The sequence below is a fragment of the Anolis carolinensis genome, chromosome 4 (genome assembly GCF_035594765.1).
Source record: "Anolis carolinensis isolate JA03-04 chromosome 4, rAnoCar3.1.pri, whole genome shotgun sequence".
NCBI classification, from domain to species: domain Eukaryota; kingdom Metazoa; phylum Chordata; class Lepidosauria; order Squamata; family Dactyloidae; genus Anolis; species Anolis carolinensis.
In genome coordinates this window covers 52,448,248-52,475,161 of record NC_085844.1, presented here as the reverse complement: position 1 = coordinate 52,475,161, position 26,914 = coordinate 52,448,248, and the positions used below count along the sequence as shown (strand labels likewise).

General features: G+C 38.9%; 1 protein-coding gene across 1 annotated transcript in view; it reads left to right on the top strand.

The window, feature by feature from the left end:
• The first annotated feature begins 2,065 nt into the window (after positions 1-2,065).
• The window catches only part of dsg2 (desmoglein 2), a 33,828-nt gene continuing 8,979 nt past the window's right edge, over positions 2,066-26,914 (top strand). The window contains exons 1-11 of the mRNA XM_003223530.4: positions 2,066-2,261; positions 16,570-16,605; positions 17,701-17,829; positions 18,320-18,481; positions 19,202-19,346; positions 20,841-21,007; positions 22,108-22,242; positions 22,338-22,523; positions 22,975-23,237; positions 23,623-23,765; positions 25,568-25,795. Coding sequence (XP_003223578.2) covers positions 2,214-2,261; positions 16,570-16,605; positions 17,701-17,829; positions 18,320-18,481; positions 19,202-19,346; positions 20,841-21,007; positions 22,108-22,242; positions 22,338-22,523; positions 22,975-23,237; positions 23,623-23,765; positions 25,568-25,795 — 1,642 coding nt within the window. The 5' untranslated portion in view covers positions 2,066-2,213. The remainder of the gene's footprint in view (positions 2,262-16,569; positions 16,606-17,700; positions 17,830-18,319; positions 18,482-19,201; positions 19,347-20,840; positions 21,008-22,107; positions 22,243-22,337; positions 22,524-22,974; positions 23,238-23,622; positions 23,766-25,567; positions 25,796-26,914) is intronic.

The window sequence follows — 26,914 nt, the reverse complement described above, 5'->3', positions numbered from 1 at the left end:
GTTTGAATCCGGGGAGCAGGGTGAGCTCCTGCTATTATCCCCAGCTTCTGCCAACCTAGCAGTTCGAAAACATGCAAATGTGTGTAGATCAATAGGTACTGCTCTAGTGGGAAGATAACAGCACTCCATGCAGTCATGCCAGCCACATGAACTTGGAAGCGTCTACAGACAATGCTGGCTCTTTGGCTTAGAAATGGAGATGAGCACCAACCCCCAGAGTCTGACAGGACTAGACTTAATGTCAGAGGAAAACCTTTATCTATGTTATTGTTAGATATTATGATTTGGTTTTCACATGTATGTTTGGCATTGAATTTTGTCATCAGTATGTTGTAAATTGATTTGAGTCCCCCCAGGGGTGAGAAAAGCAGTACAGTATTCCCTCACTACTTTGCTGTTCACTTTTCACTCCCTTCTTGTTTTGCAGGTTTTTAATAAATATTAATGTAACTATTTATCATGGTAGTTTCGCTGTTTTGTGGGGTTTTGCAGTGCAAAGGGTTTTGGAAGGGGGGAGAGAGAAATAAAGGGGGGATAGGGAAGAGTTGGAAATAAAAAAGGGTTATTTCGCTTCCATTCTTCTTCTCTGCTGGTGTTCTATGTGTGTGGTTTGCTCTCCTCCACACATAGAATAAATATAGTGTCCCTACTTCACAGATTTTCATTTATTATGGGTGGTCCTGGAACGTAGCCCCTGTGATAAGTGAGGGGACACTGTATATAAATACAATAAATAAATAAATAAAGAGGCACCTGAGGCTAGCTACAAAGCTGCATTTCAATGTATATTGGACAATCCATTTGAGGTTGTTTGTTATTACTGTGAATTTAACACCGACTGCATTTCAATGTATATTGGACGATCCATTTGATGTTGTTTGTTATTACTGTGAATTTAAACAGTATAACTAATTTTCCAGACATATTGTTTACTGGACTGTTTTATTTTCAATTGTATATAGCAGGGGTCCCCAAACTAAGGCCCGGGGGCTGGATGCGGCCCTCCGATGTCATTTACCTGGCCCCCGCCCTCAGTTTTATAATATATTGTATATACATATAATATTGATAATAATATTAAAATGTAATACAATATAACACTAATAATAATACCATATAATATTAATTATATATTCTATATTACATATAATATTACTAATAATATTACAGTATTGTGGTATAGTTCAATATAGTAATATATAATGCTAATATTGTGCTATGCTAGTAATATAATATATTGTATGTACATATAATTTGTAAGCCACTCTGAGTCCCCTTTGGGGTGAGAAGGGTGTGATACAAATGTAGTAAATAAATGCAGTAAATAATAAATAAATAAATAAATAAATAAATAAATTTTAGACTTAGGCTCACCCAAAGTCTGAAATGACTTGAAGGCACACAACAACAACAATAACAACAACAACAACAACAACCCTAATTAACTTGACTATCTCATTGGCCAGAAGCAGGAGCACACTTCCCATTGAAATCCTGATCAATGTATGTTGGTTAAAATTGTTTTTATTTTTAAATATTGTATTGTTCTTTCATTGTTCTTGTTCTTGTTGTTGTTGTCGTTGTTTTTGCACTACAAATAAGATATGTGCAGTGTGCATCGGAATTTGTTTGTATTTCTTTTTCAAATGATAATCAGTCTCAACAATCCCTCAACAGTCTGAAGGATTGTGGACCGGCCCTCGGCTTCAAAAGTTTGAGGACCCCTGGTATATAGAGTAGGTCATTTGTGTTTTGAGCTAGCTACAAAGCACCAACTGGTCTCAAACTGGATTAATTCTGAAGTGTACATGCACCCTAGATTGGGAATAGAAATGTGAAGCGGGCGGGAACTGTTCCGCAGAAGGCATGAAGAGGGTCTGGCTTTGTTTGCGCCAGAGTTTGCACCAAAAGGCGACAAGGGAAGAAACCCTGGAAGCCCCAAAGGCTGGCGCGCTCCCTCCCGACAAAGGCTGGGGGGCAAAGAGCAGGCGCCCTTCCGTGACTCACCTGCTGTCCTCTCCCCTGCAAAGCCACTCCCTCCGGCCAGCCCCCTTCCTCCCTCCCTTCCTTCCTTCCCTGCCCCGCCAGCCCCATTGCACTGGAGCCTTCCCTCCTCGAGGAACAGCCGCCAGGCACCTCGGAGGTGGGCGCTTCTTTCTCGTCTCCCGCCGGGCTCTAGGGACCGAGGCCCAAAGAAAGAAGAGGACGGAGCCATGGCTTGGCTTCCTGGCCTGGGGACCCCTGGGGTCCTGCTGCTCTTGGTGAGTCAGTTGTGGAGGCAACCTGTTGGGCAGCCGCCTCAGGGCCTTGGTAGGGGCGGAAGGAAGGAAAGAGAAAAGGGCCTCTCCCCCTCCCAAGGACCTGGCTTTCATTCGCTTGAACGCTGCAGCCAGGAGCTTTTCAAGAAATGCTGCACCGCAGGGGGAAAACTTACTTCGCTGGCAGGGTTCCTCCTTCCTTCCTCCTGGATTGCCTGCCGTTGCCCTCGCCACTCCCTGCGAACTGTAGGCAACCTGGGCGCGGAGGTTCAACGGGCGGGAAAGGTCTTCGCGGAGTTCAAGCAGAGGCAGAAAGGGTTCCTGCTGCTCTTGAGGGAAGCTGGGCAAGGTCGCTTTTCGTGGCTTAAAACCCAGGCGAGGTCATTTTTCAGGCGCACACCTATGTCTTTGAATAAGTGTGTTAGGAAGCGAACTTCTTCAAAGGTTTTCTCGGGAAAGTTCTTTGATTGTGTTTTCCTGCCTGGACTGGGCTCTTCCAGCTTCATGATTCTGAGTTCTTCTCTCAGAGGAGTTTTGCCATGGCCTCCTCTAGGACTCGCCCCTGGGACTTTCCACAGCTAGTCTAACCCTGTTTCTGCCTAGATTACAATCCTCCCAATTCCACTGTCTTTTCTGTGGGTTGCTGTGAGTTTTCCGGGCTGTATGGCCATGTTCCAGAAGTATTCTCTCCTAACGTCTTGCCCACATCTATGGCAGGCATCCGCAAAAGTTGTGAGGTTTGTTGGAAACTAGGCAAGTGGAATTTATGTATCTGTGGAATATCCAGGGTGGGAGAAAGAACTCTTGTCTGTTTGAGGCAAGTGTGAATGTTGCAATTGATCACCTTGATTAGCATTGAATAGCCTTGCAGCTTCAAAGCTTGGCTGCTTTCCTGGGGAATCCTTGGAAGGTGATTAGCTGGCCCTGATTGTTTCTTGTCTGGAATTCCCCTGTTTTTGAGTGTTGTTCTTTATTTACTGACCTGATTTTTAGAGTTTTTTAATATTAGTATTTTCTGTATCTTGCAGTAGGTCTGTAATGTACACTTACTGCAGTTTGACTCTGCTTTAACTGCCCAGGCTCAATGCTGTGGTCTCCTTTTTAAGTAGAGTCTGGGTGGCCATTTGTTGGAAGGAGTGCCTTGACTGTGTTTCCCTGCATGGCAGAATAGGGTTGCCCTTTGCGGCCTTTTTAGGCTTTTCCAATTCTGAATCTATGGTTTAAACACAATTTAAAGCAGAAGGAATCATTTGAGTGGGGAAACGTGAAAACAAGACCGTTTAAAATCACTGAGACAGCTTAAGACCAGTTTAAAGCATAAGCAGACTTGGGTGAAAATACAGCTATATCATAATAGCTTACTATGGAATTTCTCTGAATTGCTTCCTCTCAAGAGTATTTCCACCTAAATTACTAAACAAGATGGTTCCATACATGAATCCCTTTGTTTAACAAAGCTTCTACTCTGACATAAAGGAACCTAGTCCCAGTGTATAACCTCCATCTTGCTTTGTTAACCTGGTCCCACCTTTTCTATTAACATGGGATCCAAGGTGCTTGCAGTGTAAATTTTAAAAATATATAATTAAATCAGTATACAGTATAACATTAAATAGTCATATTAAAACACTGAATGATAAAATATACCTTATCTTAAAGAGTCTATCAACCAGTTGTCAAGGGTCACAAAACATTACTACTTTGGCTGTTGTGGCTGGAATCAGAACTTTGAAAGTTTTTGAGAAATGCAATTCCCTAAATCTTTCAACAGCTGAACCGACTGTTTGGGTTCTAGTGGGCATAGTTGGGGAAATTTCTAAAAAATGTTTTTATTAGTGTTTTTGTTGTGTAAATATGGAGGAAATAACAGCACAAATAAGAGGAAAATATTTAACCCATTGTTAGTTGCTTTGCTTCTCATTTTGGGAGAGAGATGGGATATAGAAGGGGGGATTATATAGGATATGAACAGAGGCTAGGTATATACATCAATATAAGCTGATCGTGTTTTCAAAGGTCATAATTTTAAAAACAGCTTCCCAAGATCTGGGTTTCCCATTTTTCTAAATATAATATTGGCTTTTTGGAACCATTGGGATTTTTTTAATTGGGAAAAATAGTCTACAGCCCCTTTCCTGACCACTTTTGGTGAGAAACAGACCTTTCCAGGCAACCTGGAAAAGAGATGCTTACAAGTGGGGAAAATAGCTGTCTTTGTTCCTTAATTTGAGTATTTCTTGGTTATCTTATAAACAATATGAACAGATCCAGAAGCACCTATTGTGATGTGGTGCTTGAGTTTGAAAAATAAGGATACTTATTTTCAAATTCTTATTTAACAATAGGTGACCCTGGGCCAATTACTTTTTGTAAGAATTACTATAGACATAACATTGGGAAGGAAAACTGCTGATTGCCTTGATTTGCTTAGCAAAATGTTGTACTGTAGTAGTCATGTTTTAAAAGAGAGCCAGCTTAGTGTAATGGTTTGAGTGTTGGCTTGTGTGTTGGGCCAGGACATTGGGAGACCAGGGTTCAAATTCTGGCTCAATCATGAAAACCTACTGGTGACATTGGGCATGTCACACACTTTCAATCTCGGGGGAAGGACAAGTCTCTGAACAAATTCTAGCCCATGATAGGTTTACTTTGGGGTCACAATAAATCAGAAGAGACTGGACTGCACACAACCACAAGAAAGGACCTGAATTTCCACATGGATGTGGTTGACATCTCCAGGAAGGCTACAGAAATATGTGATCTGAAAACATGGTGAATCACTTGCCAGCTACAGAACTAAAACTTGTGAATCGGCTCAGTGTAGGGTCTATTTCTGTGTTTATACCCTTTATGGTATGGTCTTCATATGCACTGTTGATACCGCACAAACATCTAGAAGGACACATGGTGTGAACATCACCTGAAGTTGTTACTGATTAGTAATCAGTAAAACAGTTTGCATTCCTGATTTCTGTACACTTTGCCACATGATGAATACAGACAGTTTTCTTCTAAGGAAGTCTTGGTATTTTTCTCCCAAGACGAAACAGTATTTAATTGCTTCCCTTGTTATGGACGTATCAGGCCATAGCATGAAGCAGCCACATTTCCATGAATGTGGCTGCTTCATGCTTTTTTCGCATTAAATCATCTTCCTTTCTTATACCACTTCAGAATCCAGTTGAATAAAACAGTTTGATTTACTTCTGTGTCCAGACATGTACAGTATTCCCTCACTATTCGCAGGGGTTACATTCCAGGACCACCTGCAAAAAGTGAAAATCTGTGAAGTAGGGACGCTATATTTGTGTTGTTTACAATCTCACTGGCAAGTAGTGTCTCTGTCTGCTGCTGCCTTGTCAGATGAAAACAAAGCTGCTTCAGCCTCCTTTTCTCTCCCTTTGGCTTCTTCCTTCCTTCCTTAGGCTTCTCCTTAGGAAGTAAGTAGAAAGAGGAATTTATAATATTAATTTATGATTTTTACTATTATTTTAGTGTTTATTAAAAAACCGCGAAACAGCGAGTCTGCGAAAAGCGAACTGTGAAGTAGCAAGGGAACACTTTATATACCTTTTGGGGAAATCAAAAGATCCCTGGAATCATGGGATAGTCATTACTTGGCTACATTCTTGTCTGCGTTTAAAATGAGACTTGCACTCTACAGCAAGTCAAGAGTACACATTCTGTTACATTGGGGATGAAGCATCATGCTGATACTTGCTACCCAGTTGCTGTCTACAAGAAGGAACAGCTAAAGAAACCACAAGCTTTATGTCCATGACTTGTTTTTTCTAGCAGCCTAGCTTGTCTCTCTGGTATTGTTTTTATTTGGACAGCCAGTGGTAATCCATGGCATGTTTTAGTTTTGTTTCTTTAGCTTCTTGGAGAGAAGCAACTTAGATTTCTGTGGTCAGGCACCACAGTAAACTACACAAACAAAGAGTCTATGGTTTGTTTAGTAACTCCTCGTTATAGTAGAAATCATTTGGTAGCATGTGCTAGCATGCTATCTTGATCTAGCAAGCCACAGTTCTACACCAAGGATGGGCATAGCATGGTTTTGGGGCTACATGCAGCATCCAAGACTGTTCTTTGAGCCCCTCTAACCCCCAATTACTTTTTTTTCCGATGAAAAATCCCTCCTGGAGAGTTAACCATGAGTCAGAAACAACTTGAAGGCACACAACTGTGACTATTATTGATCATGAAAGTTAAATAAAATCCTAGAGTTCTAAGGCACTTGCACTATTTGGAATGTTGCTTATTGGGACTTAGGCTCCCAGAATTGCTCCTGACAAGTAGTTATATTTACTGAGGGACTTGGATGGTTTTATTTTTTTTTAAAGAGCAAGATTTCCAGGCTCTGGGCACTTGTGCCTCTGAACATTACTGGGAAGCTGCAGCAGAGAGACCATATCTGCACTTTTTGAAAGCCCAGCTGGACTCTTCTTAGGTTCTTATACAATTTAAAATAGTAATTTTAATATACTTCTGTTACCAATTTGTGTAGCCATTCTTCTTGCTTGTGATGACCTAGAATCAGCTATTTGTTTTTTCAGGAAAAATAACAACCCTTTTACCTGCTTGCAATCAGAGTAGTTGATAATCAACTTTGTACTCTTTTTTATTTTATGAAGATTTCCTTAAAATAAATTACTAAAAACTAGAATCCCTCCTTCCCCAAACAGCAGGCTTTTCTAAAGAAATAAAAGCTTTCCCCATCTACTTTGCATAGATTGTCGCCTGTTTTGCATCCCAGTTCTTTCCCTTGAAGCTACTACTTTGGAGCCTGATCTAATAAGCTGGTTTATCTCAGTGCTATCTTCGGACTACACTGCCATATTTGAAATATCAAGAGAATGCAAATCATTCCTGGAATCATGACCCAGCCTAGGTTTGGTCAGATATTCTTGTAAAACCCTTGGAAATTTCATCTTGTGAACCAGTGTTTCTTGAATTGTTTCCTGAGGCATTTAGGTCTGGTTTTAATTTAAACAAAGCATCCTTGGTGCTATCCCTGGGTCATGTTTCTGGTCTCATGCTTCAGCCCTAAAATATAAGAAGTAAGGTGTTGAACAGATCCCAAAATAAATGTGAGTGATCTGTCACAAATTTCAGTCAGCCATTATGCCTCAATAATTATAGTAGGCATGGAATTATTCTCTGCTAAGCATACTTTGAGCTTGCACGGTCCACTTTGTATTTATTAGAGCCCTGTGATCTACCATCTGGAGTCTGATATAAAAGGGCCATGCTTAGAATGAAGACTTAGTGGCTATGTTACTGTTGGGTACTTGTGCTGGGTTATTTATGAGGCAGAGGTAGATGAATAAAACGAATAAGGAGAAAAAGAAAGGAAGGTTAAGGCTACTCATACCATACTGCTTATTTCCACCAACCTAGTTTCTCGAGGTTGGCATACTTGGACAGATGCTGTTCTGTGGCACATGTGATTTCTCTAATCCAGCCAGAATATGTGGATCTGATGGACATTCAGCCTGGAAATAGACATCAGAGTTTTCATAGTGTTAGACCAGAAACTGGAATCACTGGACAGACATTTGTGTAGTCAAGTTGGCCTTCCCTCACATATTTATTAAGACTGGTTCCATGGACTGAGAGTTATGAAGTTGTAATCCAAAAAGTATTTTTTTCAAGTTTTAAAACTAATAGGACCCCCTGTATTCAGTTGCTTAAGGTCCAAATAAAACTTTGCTTACTTCAGCGTAGTTGTAGTGTCCTGTATTGATGGGAACCCTGCAAAATCAGAATTTCCAAATGATTAGAGCAGTATTTCTCTAGTTCTCAGATATAAAAGACTGATATTTTTTCCACAGTGTGCTAAGGATGAGTTCTAAATTTTTGTTCCATTGTGTACAATTGTTTCTTTATAGGAAACCTGCCAGGGACTGGTAAACAGTGGCTCAGGGACTGGCACTTCAAGTAGCAGTGGCCAAGAGCACAGATACTATTTTGCATTCAGGGCCCTTCCACAACCCAGATAACCCAGAATATCAAGGCAGAATAACCCACAATATCCACGCTGCCATATATCCCAATTCAAAGCAGATAATGTGGGAAAGGAGCCTCAGTTAATTTCTGCGAACTTTTTTCCATCAATGTAGGGAGAAGGGGGTTGACCAGCAAGGTACAGGTGCATACCAATTTTGTCTTCCATATTTGAGTTTTTGGTTGCCTGAATTGGCTTAATATTTAAGGACAAAATTGCATGCTGTATATATTTCTCTTGATTGTCATTTAGGGCACTTCTATTTCTTTCTTTCTTTTCTTATAACACTGCATTCATTTCTTTATTGAACAATCCTTAGCCAAAAACTGCTCTTTGTTGAGGAAAAGATAAACCTGGCCTTATCTTTTCCCTTGGCTTAGCTAAAAGCAGTACTTGTGAAAGGAGATAATTTTTCTAAGAAAGAGAGAAGCAGTACTAAATGTACCAATTTAAGAAGTGGAAAGAGTTAAATTCCTCTCCCCACCCCCACATACTTTAGGGTTACTGTGGGAAAACTGTTCTCTTTTAACAATATTTCCTGCACTTAAATGTAGGAGGCTAGAATAAACAGCATAGCATCCTAGATTTATAAACTCTACAAAAGCCAAAGAAAGCCTGGATATCCACTTCTACAAGAACAATTTGTTTTTCTCCAAACATTTGGTGAAGTATGAAAAACATCACAATGTTTTCCAAAAGGAGTGCCTATATTGTGTCAGGTGCTACAGGGTAACAGGCTGACTTGAAAGGTTTTATTGCTCTTTTATTGGACTTGCCTTGATGTTCACTGCTTCAGGCACCACAGAAACTCTAGAGATAGAAACTTCTAACTTTGAGGAAATGCTAGAGAGGTTGACTGTTTTGAAAGCAAGCTCCTCTCCCAAGAGATTAAATAAAGCTGATAGAAGTCATTCAGGGTTTGTATTTTCGGGATACATTTATTGAAGGAAATAAAATGAATGACAATGGAAGATTTATACAATTTAATATGGATGAAGAAGGCATTCTGAATTGGCTTCATCATTAAATAAAGACGCTAATAAAAACAACTGCAGACTTAAGAGTTTACAAAGTAGATAATCTTATATACAGAGAAACATCATTAAATACTAAAGTCAGAATTGTCAATGCTATAGTATTCCCACTTTCTATATATAATTGTGAAACTTGGACAGTGAAGAAAGTTGTCAGGATGATCTAAAGGGTTTTTCTACACATATGTGCTTGAACCCGAGCAGAGGTCACCAGGAAATCTAATGGTTAGGGATGTTTGTGAAAATACATAAAACGTCCTGAGTGAGAACGTTTCATCCTTTGGGAGTGCATTCAAAGCCCTTGGCATCATACCCCACTTGTATTTTGCTGTTTACCTATTTAGATATACTTCTAGAACATGACTTGCTGTGGAAGAGTGTATGTGCAGCAGTTAAATCTACATTCATGTTACCCAAAAGTCTACTGTATAAATAGCTGCCTAATAATGACGATGATGGTATTTTTGCCATTGTTATTATTATTACTAGCTTTATTTGTATCTCATCTTTTTCTAAAATTAGGACTCAAAATTACAATTTCATGCAAGTACAATATAGTTAAAAGTATACAGAGGTCAACATTAAGCTAAACATTAGTATTCACAATATTGAAATAATATAAAGCACAAACTTAAGAGGGTTAAGAAGGAGATTACTCTAATGCAGTAAAAACCGTTCAGCGCCTTTTTAAAAGCCCTTTCTTTAAAATCTTTTATATGGTGTTGCTGATACCAATGCCATTTGAAACTGTATCAACCAGTATTTTTTGCTACGGTTGATGTTTTTATTGCCCTGTTGATTTACATCTTAAGTATAAGGTAAGTCCTCATTGTATTTACTTTGGAATCAGTTTCAGTGAAATTAGCTGCTTCTTTTTTTAAACAAGGAATGGCGTTATGTGGTTCTTCTGTCTGTATTTTTTATATATAAAAAGATCAAAGCATCTGTTCTGGGTGATAAGGCAGTGGATTAGGAAGAAGTTTCTAGTCCTTTTCCAGTGCTTAAACATATTTCTAAGCTGCATTATTTTGTTCCTGAAATACAAGGAAGAGAGCTATTTTTGTTTTTATTAGTGAAAATTGCCCGTTTGTTTTAATATGTTTTTATCTTACAATTAAACACATTGAAAACAAGCTCCCATGACACTTTTGACATTTTTCGTGTCTCTATAAAGTGGAGCCAACTTTTTCAGGTTGCCAGTAAAGACTGGTAAATAGTTTCCTTCTACTTTGATGATAGATCTTTCCATTTCTTTCCCATATGGGGGAATATTGTAGTTAGGTAGCCCAGATCATGTTGAATTTCAACTGGTACTAAATGCAAAGATGTATGTAACTTTTTCTCTTCTTGTTCTCATTAAACTGTTTTAACTGTTTTTAATTTACTATTATGTATTTTATTTTATACCTTGTATATTTGTTTCAGGTTTGGTTCCCCATATAAGCCGCTTCAAGTCCCCTCGGGGAGATAGAGGCGGGTTATAAAAATAAAATAATTATTATAAGTTAAGTGTAAAAACAGGATGTTAAAGAGACATATAGTGTACATGGATATGTTAGAGCTGGGAAGTTGTCATATATCATAGAGATAATCTTTATAGCAGTACTGCTCCTCATCTATATATATAAAATGATAAAGTTGTTTGCACAGTGACTATAACAACAAAACTAAACATCCCAGAAATACGAAATTTGGCAACACAATGCAAAAGGCTTGCCTCCAGGTTACAACAACACAACCACACCACAAAACCACAATCCAGACCCACAAAACTCACAACAACGCATCATGCGATAACAACACAACTAAACGCCCCAGAAATACAAAACTTGGCAACACAATGCATAAGCCTTGCCTCCCAGTTGTAACAACACAACCACACCACAAAACCACACAGGACCCACAAAACTCACAACAACGCATCGTGACAATAACAACACAACTAAACGCCCAAGAAATACGAAACTTGGCAACACAACGCAAAAGCCTTCCCTCCAGGTTGTAACAACACAACCACACCACAAAACCACAATCCGGACCCATAAAACTCACAACAACGCATCGTGACTATAACAACACAACTAAACGCCCCAGAAATACGAAACTTGGCACACAACTAAACGCCCCAGAAATATAAAACTTGACAACACAACGCAAAAGCCTTGCCTCCCGGTTGTAACAACACAACCACACCACAAAACCACAATCCGGACCCACAAAACTCACAACCATGCATCGTGACTATAACAACACAACTAAACGCCCCAGAAATACAAAATTTGACAACACAACGCAAAAGTCTTGCCTCCCAGTTGTAAAAACAGAACCACAACACAAAACCACAATCCGGACCCACAAAACTCACAACAACACATCATGACTATAACAACACAACTAAACGCCCCAGAAATACAAAACTTGGCAAAGCAATGCAAAAGCATTCCCTCCCAGTTGTAACAACACAATCACACCACAAAACCACAATCCGGACCCACAAAACTCACAACAACGCATCGTGACTATAACACAACTAAACGCCCCAGAAATACAAAATTTGACAACACAACGCAAAAGTCTTGCCTCCCAGTTGTAAAAACAGAACCACAACACAAAACCACAATCCGGACCCACAAAACTCACAACAACACATCATGACTATAACAACACAACTAAACGCCCCAGAAATACAAAACTTGGCAAAGCAATGCAAAAGCATTCCCTCCCAGTTGTAACAACACAATCACACCACAAAACCACACTGGACCCACAAAACTCACAACAACGCATCGTGACTATAACAACACAACTAAACGCCCCAGAAATACAAAACTTGGCAACACAACACAAAAGCATTCCCTCCCGATTGTAACAACACAACCACACCACAAAACCACAATCCGGACCCACAAAACTCAAAACAACGCATTGTGACTATAACAAATACAAAATTTGACAACACAACTCATCCACCTCCCCAATCCCTACATTCACACTTGGCCTCCAAAAAAACAATTACAATAATAACAATGACAACAACAACAACAATAAGAATCAACACCATCACAGGCAAGAAACAGCCAGGCACTGAGGCTGAGAGGCCAGTCAGTGCTACACTGGGCCTCCAAAAAACAATACAGTAGCATCTAACTTATCCAACCTTCATGACCACTACAACAACAATAATAATAAACACCTACACAGGCAAAACAAAAAAAGACTATTGTACCACAATAAAAATATAAACAGCACTCAGCAGAATCAGACATTACAACTAACAACAAACCAAAGACAACAGGGATCTCAAGCAATTATCAATCAACACAAAAATTGAAGAAGGTAACAGACTTCAAATACTACTACTAATGTGAGTATAAAGAAGGTGGAGCTCACAGCATAAATACAACCTAATGTAGACTGACCAACACCACCAGACTAAGCCACAGCAACGCGTGGCTGGGCACAGCTAGTATGTTATAAACTGTGGAATTTTGTTAGGAAAGGGAATTATATGTGACAAGTTATGTGAACAGTCCATTTGGTTGTCACTTTTGAACCCCACTTTAGAACTTGCTTTTGAGATTGAAATCCCATTTGGTCAAGCCTGGTTAATTAAAGGAATTCTAGGTCTTACATATGTGCAAAGGTCCATGCACTTACACTGCTAGCATTTTGAGATGAAGCTTGGGTGCTTTCCTCTAGTTTATACCTGTACAGGGCTGGGAAAAGGCATGATTCAGTTTTAACTATGATATGACAGAGCTGTTTGTAATGTAAGGGCAGGGTAGGCTTTGACATGAGACAAAAGAAATGTGTTTCTCACTCAAAACAAAGAAATCCGCCCTGGAACAGAAACCTCCCCTGGGCTAGAAACATGTCATGGTTACCTGCCGGGACTTGAAAAACAATGATTTACTGTGAGTACACAGATCTCAGCATGGAAGGCAAGGAGTTGGCCACATGCCAGTTTCCTTACTGCAGTATTGACCTGTGGGATGACATTGTGCCTTTCCGTGTTAAACAATATAAAATGTATCTCCCAATAGATACAGAGTAGTTTACACAATTCCACCACAGCTGTGTCAGATGTCCCCAGACCAGCTATTGGGTCATATGATTGTATAAATTGTATAAATGTATGTAGTTTAATTCTTGATTGCTTTCAATACCAGCTTTAAATATCTTTTGGAAAATCTAAACATTCTGAAACTAATGTGCAAGAAAAGTGACACTGAATCCAAAATCACAAATGGAAATAATAAGGTTTTTACTGATTGGCAAGGCACAAACTCTTATACAATATTTAGGAGGGTTGCTACTTACTGCTCATATCCTTTTTTGGAGCTATTAAATACAACCTAGTTCTTACATAATCATATACCACAGTCATACATAGTTGGAGGCACACAGGAGTGATATATCCAAATTGTGTGGGTCTTCAGCATTCTCTCCTTCTTGGTGGGATTGGTACGTGGATTGAATTCACACATGCAAATTTGCCTCCAGTGGTTGTGTTATTTGCACATAGCCTAACATAAATGCATAGGACTGTAGTGCGAGGAATGAACTGTGCTTAAGTGTGAAGTCAGTCTCACCTTAGCTAAATTTACTAGCTGATTACTGTTTTCTTAGTCTTTGACTGTGATCTGTATAATAATGTGTTCCTACTTTATAATATCATGGAATTTAATGCCTGGATAAAGTATGAGTGAGGTTTGTTGACTGCCATAACAGTATAAAGATTATGTATATCTTATCTTACTGCAGTATCAAAGAGTAATAAAGTATCTGAACAGCCTTCCTTGACCTAATGCCTTCCAGACGTACTGGACTGCAACCTCCAGCCTCCTCTGCCAAGCTGGAGGTTTTGGAAGTTGTTTGGAAACGTATGTAGACTACACATTGGAGAAAGTACTTTTCAAACAGGGATAGGCAGACTTTAACCTTTCGTAGAATTTCCATATTCATCAACCAGAGTTTGGTAACAAAGAGAAATAAAGAATTATGCCTATAGATTCATATCTACATTCTACTTTCCCATTTTAGAATATGCATTTTAAAATACATTCAGTGCTTTCTCAAATACGTCTGTAAACTGCATTGAAACAGTATGTTAGTAGTACATAATACTTAAATATCTGCACATCATTTCACTGAACCTTTTCCTGTCTCCCCTGCCCCCACTTAATTAGCTTCAATGCTTTACAGAAAAGGAGAGAATGAACTAAACAGAGGGTTACAATTCTGACAGCATGTCTTATTTGTATCTTGCAGTTCCACCCAGAGTTCAAACAAAGGCAGACTTCTCAGACATGACTTGCTTATAGCAGTAGTTCCCAACCTTTTTTTGATCAGAGATCACTTTGGTTTTTCTTTTTTGTTGTTGTTGTTAGCAGGAATCACAATGTTCAAGAATAATACACTGTTAATCTAATAAAAAACTTGAATCAAAACTTTTAACATATCCATTTTATTTACTTATTTCATGTCAAAAGCATTGCATAACAAATACATTTAAAAATGATGAAAAAAATAGAGGAAATCGCAAACAACTAAATAGTTTTAGACCAGAAACGGGCAACAGAAACCACATTGTCCATTAAATATCCATTAAACTTAATAGTAGCATGAATTAAGAATACTATTATAATATTAAAAGAACATTTTAATCGAAAATTAAATTTGGTTTGCATCAGTGTGATTTTTGAGCTTGAATTGAAATTTCTTTACAAGTTGGGAAGCAGGAAGGGGGAGGGAGGGAGGGAAGGAAGGAAGGACGGACGGACGGACGGACCAAGGAAGTAGGGAAAGAAGCAAGAAGGGATGGAGGGCTGAAGGGAGAAAGGGAAGGAAGAAAGGAAGCGAGGGAGGAAGGAGGGAGAGGAGGAAGGGAAGAAGAAAGGGAGCAAGGAAGGAAGGAGAGAGAGAGAAGGAAGAAAGGAAAGAGAGAAGAAAGGGAGGAAGGAATGGGACTGAGGGAGTGAGGAAGGGATGAATGGAGAGGGGAGGAAGGAAGGAAATGAGGGAAAGAAGCAAGGGAGGAAGGAGGGAGCGTAGGAAGAAAAGAAGGAAGGCGGGAAGCAAAGAGGTAAGGAAACGGAAAGAAGAGATGGGACCGAGGGAGGAAGTGATGGGACCAAAGTGGGGGAGGGAAATGAGGAAGCAGGGAGGGAGCAAGGAAGGAAGGAAGAGGAAGGAAAGGGATGGTGCCAAAGGATAGAAGAAGGGAAAGAGGGGGGAAGGAAAGAAAGAAAGAAAGGAGCAAGGATGGAAGGAGGAAAAGAAGGAGGGAGAGAGGATGGGGCCAAGGAAGGAAGAAGGAAGAGAAGGAAGCAAGTAAGAAGGGCTGGAGGAGAGGGGGGGGGGAAGAAAGGAGGGGAGGGGGGGAAGAAAAGAAGGAGGGAAGGTAGGAAGGAAAGAAAGTAAGAAGGATTGAGGTGAGCAGTCTATGCTTCACCCAAGCTTCTGGGGCTTCCTCAGGACAGCCTTTTCCATCTCTGGCATTTTGTGGAAGAGGCGTACTGTGGGTTCAGGCAGGAAGACACAGGCTCTGTACAAAGGCCTCCTCCACCTCTTCCTCCTTTTTTTCTCTGCTCCTTCTTCCTGCTCTTTCCCCTTCCCACCTTTTCTGGCATGGAGCTGCTGTTGGCTTCGCTCTAAAAGTCAGCCATAGTAAACCAGGATACTTCTTGCTTTGAAAACACAGGTTGCATCAACATTGTCAAACCTGGCTCAGTGCGAAGGTATCCTGGGAGTTTTTTTATTTTACAAGGTCTTTGCTCTTTTCTGCCAAAGAGTGTGGGTGCCTCCCTAAAGTACCAACTCCAGGATCCCGTAACATTGAACCAGGACAGCTGAACTCATGTCAGGCTACATTCATTCCACAATTTAAATCAATAAAGGTTTTACATTTTAAATGTTTCAAGGACCATATTTTATTTCTTGCTGACCACTGGTGGTCCACCGACCACAGGTTGGGAACCACTGGCTTATAGCCAACAGACTAGTCAGTTCCACAATTCTTAAATCTAAAAATTGACAGTAACATTTCTATTTATTTTTTTTAAAAAAAAACCTAACATCTTTAAGACTAACCAATCTGTTTTGTTCATTTTTGATTTTAGTAAGAGAAAAAGAAAAAAAGGAATAAACATTTATTGTATTTCCTTGCCATTGCAATAATGCATAATGCCATTTTGCTTGTTTTGTTGTTGTGGGGTTTTTTTTTAATGTATGTGTTTTATTTATTGTTTGTTTTTGTTTTTTGCAGAGTTGCATCATCTTTGGAAATGGACTTCACTTAGAGGTAGGCATTTGTATCGAACTGCAGTGAATAGAAAGGTCACTTTAAATATTACTGACTGCAGTGGTGGCCGATGACTCCCCATGTCACTGGGACCTTAAATCCATCCTGAGTTTCTCAGAACCCAGAACGTTTCTGAAACCTCTCCCCCAAAATAGGTAAAGTCTAGATTAAAATTTAGAGTGGTTCACCACACCACTGACATAGGTATCAGCCGCCTCTGATTGAATGTGTATGAGCAGCAAAGAGGATACTTTGAGAATTGGTATTAAACAGATGGAGATAAACAAGGAAGGAAGATGGGATCATAAAACACATGTGAGACACTCCACCTTTTTGGGTTCATCTATGTCTGGATCTTTACATACTATCCATTTGGTAAAATATTCTAGAAAATAGAAAAGTTTAAGTTCACAGACTAAAATGCCAAATCTGATGGCAAAGAGGAGGAGCTGGATCAATGTAGCAACATAAATTTCCTCTTTCTTGGTTCTTGTCTTGCTAGAGGTATTTTTATGATATTTTTTTTTTACTGTTTCTGATACATTTTCTAACTGTTACAATCCATCCATACTCTGTGGACTTGTATTGTTTTAGAATACATTACCAGTTGAGTATCCCATATATAGAAGTATAAATTTTGAAATCTCCACAATCCAGTATCCACATAGATTGCTGATATAGTGAAACCTTTGCTTTCTGATGGTTTGGCATATATTAACCTTCCCTCATATAAAAATTATTTTAAAATATTGTGTATAAAATACCTTAAGATTATGTGAATAAGAAATGAAACAGAAATGAATTTAGACATACTTATTAAGGCCGCCATCCCCAGCCTTGTGTCCCCCAGATGTATTAGGCTGCAGATTCCATCATAAGCAACCAGCATGGCTATTGCCAAGAGTGCTGGGGATGATGGAAGTTGTCATCCCACACATCTGTTGGTGCCAGATTGGAAAAGACTACACCAGGGAAAAAGTGAGATTCATTTTTGAAAAAAAAATTCTCATAGGATTGTGCTGTCAATCTATATTAAAGTATACTTATGTTTTTCCAAATGTATACTGAATTCTTAATCTATTGCTTTTCTGACAGATTCTTGGTGGCAAAAATGATGAGCTATTCAATAAAAACAGCCTAATTAGGCAAAAGCGAGAATGGGTTGTCCCACCTGCAGTCATCTGGGAAGAGAGGGACAATTCCAAAAAGAATCCAATTGCTAAAGTAAGTCACAGACAAATAAATTAAAATCTGATAGACATGACATTGGCTTGCTGTGTGGAAGAAGGCATTTCTTTGGCGCTGTCCTATTGTGCCAGCAATGTAATAAAAAAGTGCTGGTGGCAGTGGGAGTCCAACCCTTCAGATAAACTCATTCTTACTTCTAACCTCTCTCTTTCCCTTCGTCCCCAGTGTTTATCCCTGTGTCTTCTATTCCTCCAGTTCTGCCACCTCAATGTATCTTGCTCCATCATAGCCAGGGGTTTTGGAGTGCTGTAGACTCTGCAAATATTGATCTGTTTAATTTTTTTAAAAAAATCTACAGAAACCCTTTAATATACTAGCAATCTTCAAATTATGAGGTGCTTTATAAAGTGTGACATTCATGAAACAACAAACATAACCCCACACGCAAAAAATAAGTATTGTTATTCAGAGACATTTAATCTCCATCCACCCATTCCCACTGAATGTCTCTTCATCTTATTTGCAGATAAGATCTGATCGTTCAGTTGAACCAGGAGTAATTATTACTTATACCATTTCTGGCCAAGGAGTTACAGAACCACCATACGGGTTATTTGTTATTAATGGAAAAACTGGAGACCTAAACATAACTGGAATAGTTGATCGGGAACAAACGCCAATGTTGCATGTAAGTGAAGAAACCTTTTTCCCTATTAAGCACCTTCAGATTCATGTCAGTTGTCACCTCTCAACTTGTATTGCATTTAGCAAGCTCACGTCCAAACTACTGCCCAAACCTTGCTGCTGTGAGGATTTCCAGAGACAGTTGGAAGACCATTGCTGCCACATCCACCCCCATCCCCATGTCTTTGAGGGAGGCAGAGCAATAGCAATCACTGTTGCTAACCAACTCCAGATACTAGTGGGAGTGTATCCTTCAGGAGTTTTTTGACAACCATTACTGCTTCTCAGCTCCCTGCAGCTTCAGTTACCAACTATCCCCCAAAGTCTTCTGGTTTGTAGACTTCAGGTGTGGGGAGGTTGTTATCGGAGATCGCCACTGCTCTGCTCCCCATCATTTGAGTGGCTGAGGCAGTAGTGATCTCACATCACCAACCACCCCCCATGAAAACTAATGACTGAAATTGTTGCTTCTCTGCTCTCCCTACAGCTTCAGGGGAGACACAGCATTACCCTTCACAACCTGCTGGCTCCACAAGGAAGCATTGCCCCATTCCCAGAGATATTCATGGTTTTTCCACTTTTGTGGGTTTTCTAAGCTCCTAATGCTTAGGGTTATGTAGAGTCAAGTATATTTCCCTTGATTTCCAGAAACAAACAAGAAGCATAATCCAATACTCTGGCCATTTTTACCTTCCTATCCCTTATTTATTCATTGATATTTCAGCTGAAAGGCTATGCATTGGATCAAAATGGGGTCAACTTGGAAAAACCATTAGATCTACGAATTAAAGTTCTGGATATAAATGACAACAGCCCAGTCTTTTCACAGGAAGTTTTTTCAGGTTCTATTGAAGAACTGTCAGCAATTGGTAAGTCCTTGACACGTATTGAAGATGGAATGGAGGGAATGTGAGAAAATGCTAGAACAGGCATGGGCAAACTTTGGCCCTCCATGTGTTTTGGACTTCTTTTATAGATTGGATAAGATCTGACCCCTATTCAGAAAGGCTTGCAAAGGTGTGCCTATCCTTCCCACCTACCTAGTGCACCTGTCCTGCCTCTGGTGGTGTTGGGTATATGGTCATCCTTCCTTTTTTATGGATTTGATTATTTACAGATTCATTGTGTTCTCTCTAGGGACCTAAGTCTTCTAGTGTGATTCTATATTCAACTTCCTCCAGTCATGCTGGGGTATCTAGAGATTTCTAGAAAGAACACCTCTCAAAGAATCTCTGGGTCTTCTGATGCAATTCTGTGATCAGCTTCCAGCTAATGTTACCCATAGTGTTGTGCGGAAAAATCTTGAAATTTCTAGAGAGATGTTTTCTCAGGTTTTAAAAAAGTAGTAATTTCTTTTTTGTGGTTCTTCACTTTCATGGGGTTTCCTATGTCCCTAACGCCAGCGAATGTGGGGGGAATGGATGTAATATTTGAACAGATATCAAATAAATGCTTACCTGCCAATTTTCTTCTTGTTTTAATTCAGATTCTCATGATGATATTGAAAGCCTTAAATGGCTTGGGATCTCACCTTTTAGATGGAGCACCTTCTCTTAGATTAGTGGTTCTCAACCTGTGGATCCCCAGGTGTTTTGGCCTACAACTCCCAGAAATCGTAGCCAGTTTACCAGCTGTTAGGATAACTGGGAGTTGAAGGCCAAAACATCCTGGGACCCACAGGTTGAGAGCCACTGTCCTAGATACATATCTTTGCTTGAGAACTGAGATTTACAGAAGTATACTATTTTATTTTATTACAACATATCATATTATTTTATTCATTGGTAAATTAATCTGTTGAATTAATGGGACTTATGGAAATGTTTACTTTGCAAGTCCCCACTAATTTGAGGGGTCAATTCTAGTTGACACTAATTGTCAAATTAAGCCAGTAATGTTTGTTTATTTTTATTTCTTGAATGTATACTGAAATTTTAACCACATTTCATCATATATTTGTTCAGTATGTAATCATTCATTAATAAGGTGTATTACGTTTTTGTCCTTTCTGCTGTTTTGATATGTTTTAAACTGTTTTAATGTTCTGGATGTAATTGTTTGCTTAATAGTTTTTTGAAAAGTTTTGTAGCAATAGATGTTTTCTGTACTTTGTCTTAATTTGTTCCAAGCTGTGTTAGGTCATGTACAGAGAAAAATGTGGAATATAAATAAAATCAGCCAATCAAAAAGTAAGGGTAACTATTAGATACCATGGGAAATATCTTTACGATTTAGGTTTTTAGTGTGTGCTGTTTGACTGAGCATCTATATTTGAACAGAATCTTATGATTTGCTGGATTGTTTGAAAACTTTCAGTTCACACTTACTTATCCAGCATTACTCTTATGGCAATGCTTTCTTAGGTACTCTTGTGATGAAGATAACTGCAACGGATGCAGATGAGCCAAACACTCCAAACTCCCTAATTCATTACAGGATTATTTCACAGGAACCTAATCAGCCCCAAGCATTTGTAATTAAACCTGAAACAGGAGAGGTTCGGACTGCACTCATCCAACTCGACAGAGAGGTATTTTTGTTTTGTCATCCTTGTCATCTTTCAATCCCTAGCTATCGTACATTATCTTACATGATCAAGGATTGCATTTATGGGTGAAAGTGTGCTAGCCTTCAATTTACACCTGCCAAATGCTGGGTTGGAACCAAATCTATCATTCCTTGAAAGAAAGAATTCCTGGAAGATCATACAATAAAACTAGTGGTGGAGCCAAGAAAAAGGAAGGCAACCTTTTCTGATTTTGAATTCCTCTGACTTTCCCTTCATCACTTCTTACATTGCTCCAAACTTTCAGAACAGCTTGTCAGAAAGCATAGAGTAGCCTGTTCAAGAACTGATTTTTTTTCATATTCCTGTTTATTAATTGTGTCTACTCTAGTTGGGATTAAAACTTAAAGAAAACTTAAACTTAAAAGAAATATTGTATAGTCCTTTTTTGAAATTTTAAAAAGTTTTAAAAAGAGTACAACAAACTTCTAGTAAATAAATATATATTTTGAAATGTATATAACAGTTGTAAAGATGGGAATTATGTGTGTGTGTGATGTAGAATCAAGTCTGTTCCACTGAAACACCCAGACCCAAGCATAAGGTGAAACAAAACTGCCCATTACAACACAAAGTGGAACAAAATAAAATCAGTGAAGATCCACCTCCCCAAACCTGCACTGGAAGGAATTTCAAATGGGACCAATGTATATTGACTATTAGAGAATGCTATTTCTTCTTCACTGCATCACCATTAAGCATCAAATGGCAAAAATGTTTTGTTATAGTACATTAAAGTGGCTTGATGAAAAAATTACAGTCGGCTACCCATATTCACTGGGGTTAGTGATGCAGGGCCTCTGCAAAAATGAAAGGAAAACCATAAAAATGCTATTGTTTTCCTCAGGGAACATCTTTCCAGGAATCTCTAGGTCCACACTGAAGATTCCTAGAGAAGGCATATTAATAAAATTCACAAACATTAAACCCACAGTTGTGGAGGGTTGACTGTAGACCAATCAATAGATTTATTGGGATTTTCACTTACCCAAAACTATTTTTGTTTGTATGGGGGGAGAGCTCTGGTACATGGCTGCATTTTCTTACACAGCGATATCTTCCAGATGCAAAGTAGCTACACTTTAATTGTGGAAGCAAAAGATGGCAATGGAAGTTTAGCTGGGAATGCTCAGCAGACTAGTCTACAGATCAAAATTTTGGATGTCAATGACAACATTCCTGTTCTTGAAAAGGACAATGTAAGTGAAACGTCTGAAAAGCTGGTGCAAATTAAATAATCCATTTCTGCCCTGATAAAATGGATGAAATGCTAAAAATGATTGTTTGTTTGCAGTATGTAGGAAGTGTTAAGGAAAATACAGCCAATATGGAAATTATGCGACTGAAGGTCTTTGACAGAGATGAGGAATTCTCTGATAACTGGCTGGCACAGTTCACAATTTTGTCTGGCAACGAAGGAGGCTATTTCCAGATAGAAACAGATTCGCAGACCAATGAAGGCGTTTTGAAATTGGTTAAGGTTAGTGTTTCTTCTGAATATACTTTGTGTTTCTTTGGCATGTTGGAATCCTTTGCATACAGAACAGAAGGCTCTGGAAGGTTACCAAACTAGGAGACACTTTGATAATACTGAAAGTGCAAATGGAACTAAAATTACTGCTTCAATTTGACTAATTATTTTCTTGTTGATAAACCTGCAGCCCATAATCCTTTAGTCATGACCACAGGTGCTGGAACTGATGTGAATAGGAATCTATAACATGCACACACAAAAACCCCTGCTGTTCCCCAGGATTTGTTTGAATGCAATACAGCTATCAGCATCATGGCTGTGTTTAGAATCGTTCAAACCAAATTTGTTCTTTTTATCAGGAATGAGCTTAAGCACTATGCATTTATGGATTCTTCAGTTTAAAACTTCAAATATGTGTATTTCAATTTGAATGGATTTTTCCTTGTTCTTACTGTAGGAAATAAGCTATGAAGACCTAAAGAGCGCTGACTTGAATATTGTTGTTTCTAACAAAGCAGCATATCACCAATCAATTATTAAACAGGGCTTTCAAGCAAAACCAATTCCAATTAAAATAAATGTGGAAAATGTAGTGGAAGGCCCTGTATTTAAGCCCCAAACAATGGTGATTAAAGGCAATGAAAAAATGACCATAGGCCAGATTATTGGGAGATTTCAAGCTCATGATGAAGATACTGGAACAATAGCTAAAAATGTCAGGTAAGAGTTTTTTTCTTTGTTATATCACTTTCTAGCAAACAGTAAATTCATTGAACTTTCATATGAAGATAAGAACATAAGAGCCATGCTGGGTCACATAAAGAAATATTTAGGCGCAACATTTATTTCTGTAATAGTCAACTAGCCATGTGCAGAAAGTCTCCAAGAAGGGAAAAATGGGGGCATATTTAATCTTCTACTATAATTTGTGTTTAAAACAAATGTATGAAAAATAAGTTCCAGGATGTTCACAGAAACAAGGTAAATGCAAGATGAAGATGTTGTATTATGTTCCATAACTACCAAGCCTAGGTGACTATAAACCAAATGCCCTTTATATATTAATTGATGTGAATATTCTAAGACATGTTTAAAATTTTCACAGGTATGCTAAAGACCGGGATGCCGCAAACTGGTTTGTAATAGACTCCAAAACAGCTGAGATTAAACTGATTAGAGTGCCTGGTTATGAATCACAATTTGTTAATAACGGTACTTATACTGCAACAATTTTGGCCATAAGTGATGGTGAGTTATTAGTTTGCCTTTTTTTCCTTCTTAAGAATCCATGAACACTTTACTTATGATATGTATTTTGTCATTAGTAAGGTCCAAAGATAGATTTGGGGAAGAGCAGCAGCATCTGTCCAGTATATTAGCAGATCAGGAAAGTAAAGGTCATGGTAAAGGTTTTCCCCTGACATTAAGTCAAGTCGTATCTGACTCTGAGGTTTGGTGCTCCAAAGTCATGTGGCCAGCATGACTGCATGGAGCACTGTTATCTTCCCTCCAGAGCGGTACCTATTGATCTACTCACATTTGCATGTTTCCGAACTGCTAGGTTGGCAGAAGCTGGGGTTAACAGTGGGAGTTCACCCCATGATATTCAGATGAGTCTTGTGAAAAAGATAAGGATCTGCTTTCCTCTGAGCTGTGGCATGTTAGGAAGCATTTACAAGTAGGATTATCTTCACATTTTCCAAAGAGACTATTCTTTCTACTTTTCTACAAGACAATGCACAAATAAGAGCTCTGGGTCGTGAATCTGTTTGCTGTTGGGCATTGTCTTTTAACTGGATTCCTGGTATGCCATCACATCACTGTTTAGTTCTCTAGGATATTTTAAGCTCCTTTGACATTAAAAAGATGTAAAGATTGGTGAGTATATTGTGTGCTCTAGCATAATTAAGTACAGTAGTATCCACTGGGGTCTAGTTCCAGGACTCCTCATAGATGCCAACATCCATGAATGCTCAAGTCCCATTATATAAGATGGCATGATAAAATTGCTTTCTCTATATAAAATGGCAAGCAACTCAAACAAGTGCTGGAGAGAGCCTGAGGATCTGTGAAATGGTTAGAGGCTGCAGCAGTGCTCAGCATGTGGCAAGATCAAGTTTTAGTGTTTTCGTCTTGGGGAAGGGGTCTGTATATATTTTAGCCATGGTTGTTTGAATCCATGGATGTAGAACCTGTGGATATGGAGAGCTGACTGTAAATGTGACTGCACACAAACATTATTTTAGTGTCATTATGTTGGTAGCTACTGATTGGTTTCACTGAAAGACTCTGCTCTTCTTGATGCTTAAATCTTAACCTTATAGTCAATAGGACCTGAAGAAACAGAGTACACTAAAGCAGAACGTTCTAACCATTCAGGGGCCTTTACACCTCATAGTTATAGTACTGTAGTTCCACTAAAACTGTCATGACAACAGCATATGAAATCCTGATATTTGCAATTTAGGGAGGGATTTTTAAAAGCTGGTATGATATGTGGTTTGATCATAAGGCTACAAATCTCGAGACTAAATTCTGAATCTCCACTTATTCATGGAAACTCCCAGGGTGACCTGGAGCAAGTCACACTCTCAATCTTAGAAGAAAGCAAAGACAAAGCCCCTCTGAACTAATCTTACTGAGAAAACCCTGTGATAGGTTTATCTTAGAGTCCCCGTAAGTTGAAAACTATTTCAAGGTACACAACAACCGCAATCACTACCAATGTTTCCTCCTAATCAAATGCAGAGTTTTCACAAATCCAAACTGATCTGCTGTTTTGTTGTTAAGAAATTGCATAAGATGGGTCCATGGCAATTAAATTGGATCATAGAGCTATAAATACATAGTGCAAAAGGGCCCAGAGCATTTCCAGGCAAATGTCTAAATAAACATGTGTAAGTCCAGCAATGCTACTGAATTAAAGCCTGTCCACAAAAAAATACGGAGCTTGTATTAAAGTGTTCTGCCAAGTCTAGAAAACACACAATGTCCTCAAATTAAAAAAATGTATTAGTAAAAGGCCAGTGTTTTTCTTCAATATTTTTCAGGCATCCCTTCACAAACAGCCACAGGCACTATTGTAATTGAAGTGCCGAATTTTAATGACTACTGCCCAACTTTAGTGACTCGAGAAGCAAGTCTCTGTACAGGTGCAAAGTTCATTAATGTCACTGTTGAGGATCGAGATGCTCATCCATATGGTGGCCCTTTTACTTTCACTGTTGTTGATGGAGCTGAAAGGATGTCAGAGAGATGGACAATTGGCCGGATGGATGGTAAGAAGCAGTGTAACACATTTTACAGAGGTTGGGTGATTCTTTCCATTTCCCCTCATGTTTGTCTTCCACTCCAGGGAAGTGAATTTTTGTCAGTTTAGATGCCTATCTGATCTCAGAAGAAAGAACGAAGACACTGAAATCGCACTCATGGTTTCTTTATTATTTGGTTTGTTAACTGTTGGTTACAGCTATGACCTGCTGCTCCTTCAGTGAACTTCCTTCAATAAGCTGAGAATAGGGACCTGATCCTAGATATTCTGGTTCTCAAGTGGGATGATTTTAGCAGTGACTGAAAAAAAGGCATAGTTACAATCCTATCCTACTTTGAATCATAAACCAAATGAAGTTAAACTTCTTGACAGCTTTTCTGATATTGCACTTCAAATAGGTAGGTAGGGAAATTGTCCCAACTTCCTTTCACCAAGACTTAATATATGCTTGGAAGTGGGCTGATTTTTTCAGCATAGAATCATAGAGCTGGAAGAGACCTCATGGGCCATCCAGTCCAACCTCCTGACAAGAAGCAGGAAAACCGCATTCAAAGCACCCCCGACAGATGGCCATCCAGCCTCTGCTTAAATATGGTTATATTGATTTGATTTCAAGGTATATTGAACATCATTATGCCTTTGAAGTTGACTACTGCAACTAAATGCTCATGATGTAATAGAGATAACACCTCCTTGTAACATGTGATGTGGAGACTTGTGTTCAGTGGGTACCCTTTCTGATTGGATATGTGTGTGTTTTCAAATCAACTGGTGATGTAGAGCAACATCATGAATTTCATAGGGTTTTCTTAGGCAAGGAATACTCAGAGATAATCCTGCCAGTTCTTTCCTCTGAAACAGCCTTATTCATATGATATCCTTTAGTGGTTTTTCATGGAGGTACAATGGGCCCTTGGTATCTGCTGGAGTTTGGTTTCGGAACTCTTGTGAATCTGCTCAACTCCCATTATATTCAATCAGCGTAGTAAAATGGTGCCCTTTATATAAAATGGGAAAATCAAGGGCTGACTGTATTAACCAGTATGACTCTGCTTACCCTCAAAAATCAGACAAACACCTTAGAATATTTGTCCCTTATCTATTGTATCAATTTTGTGCTAGTAAA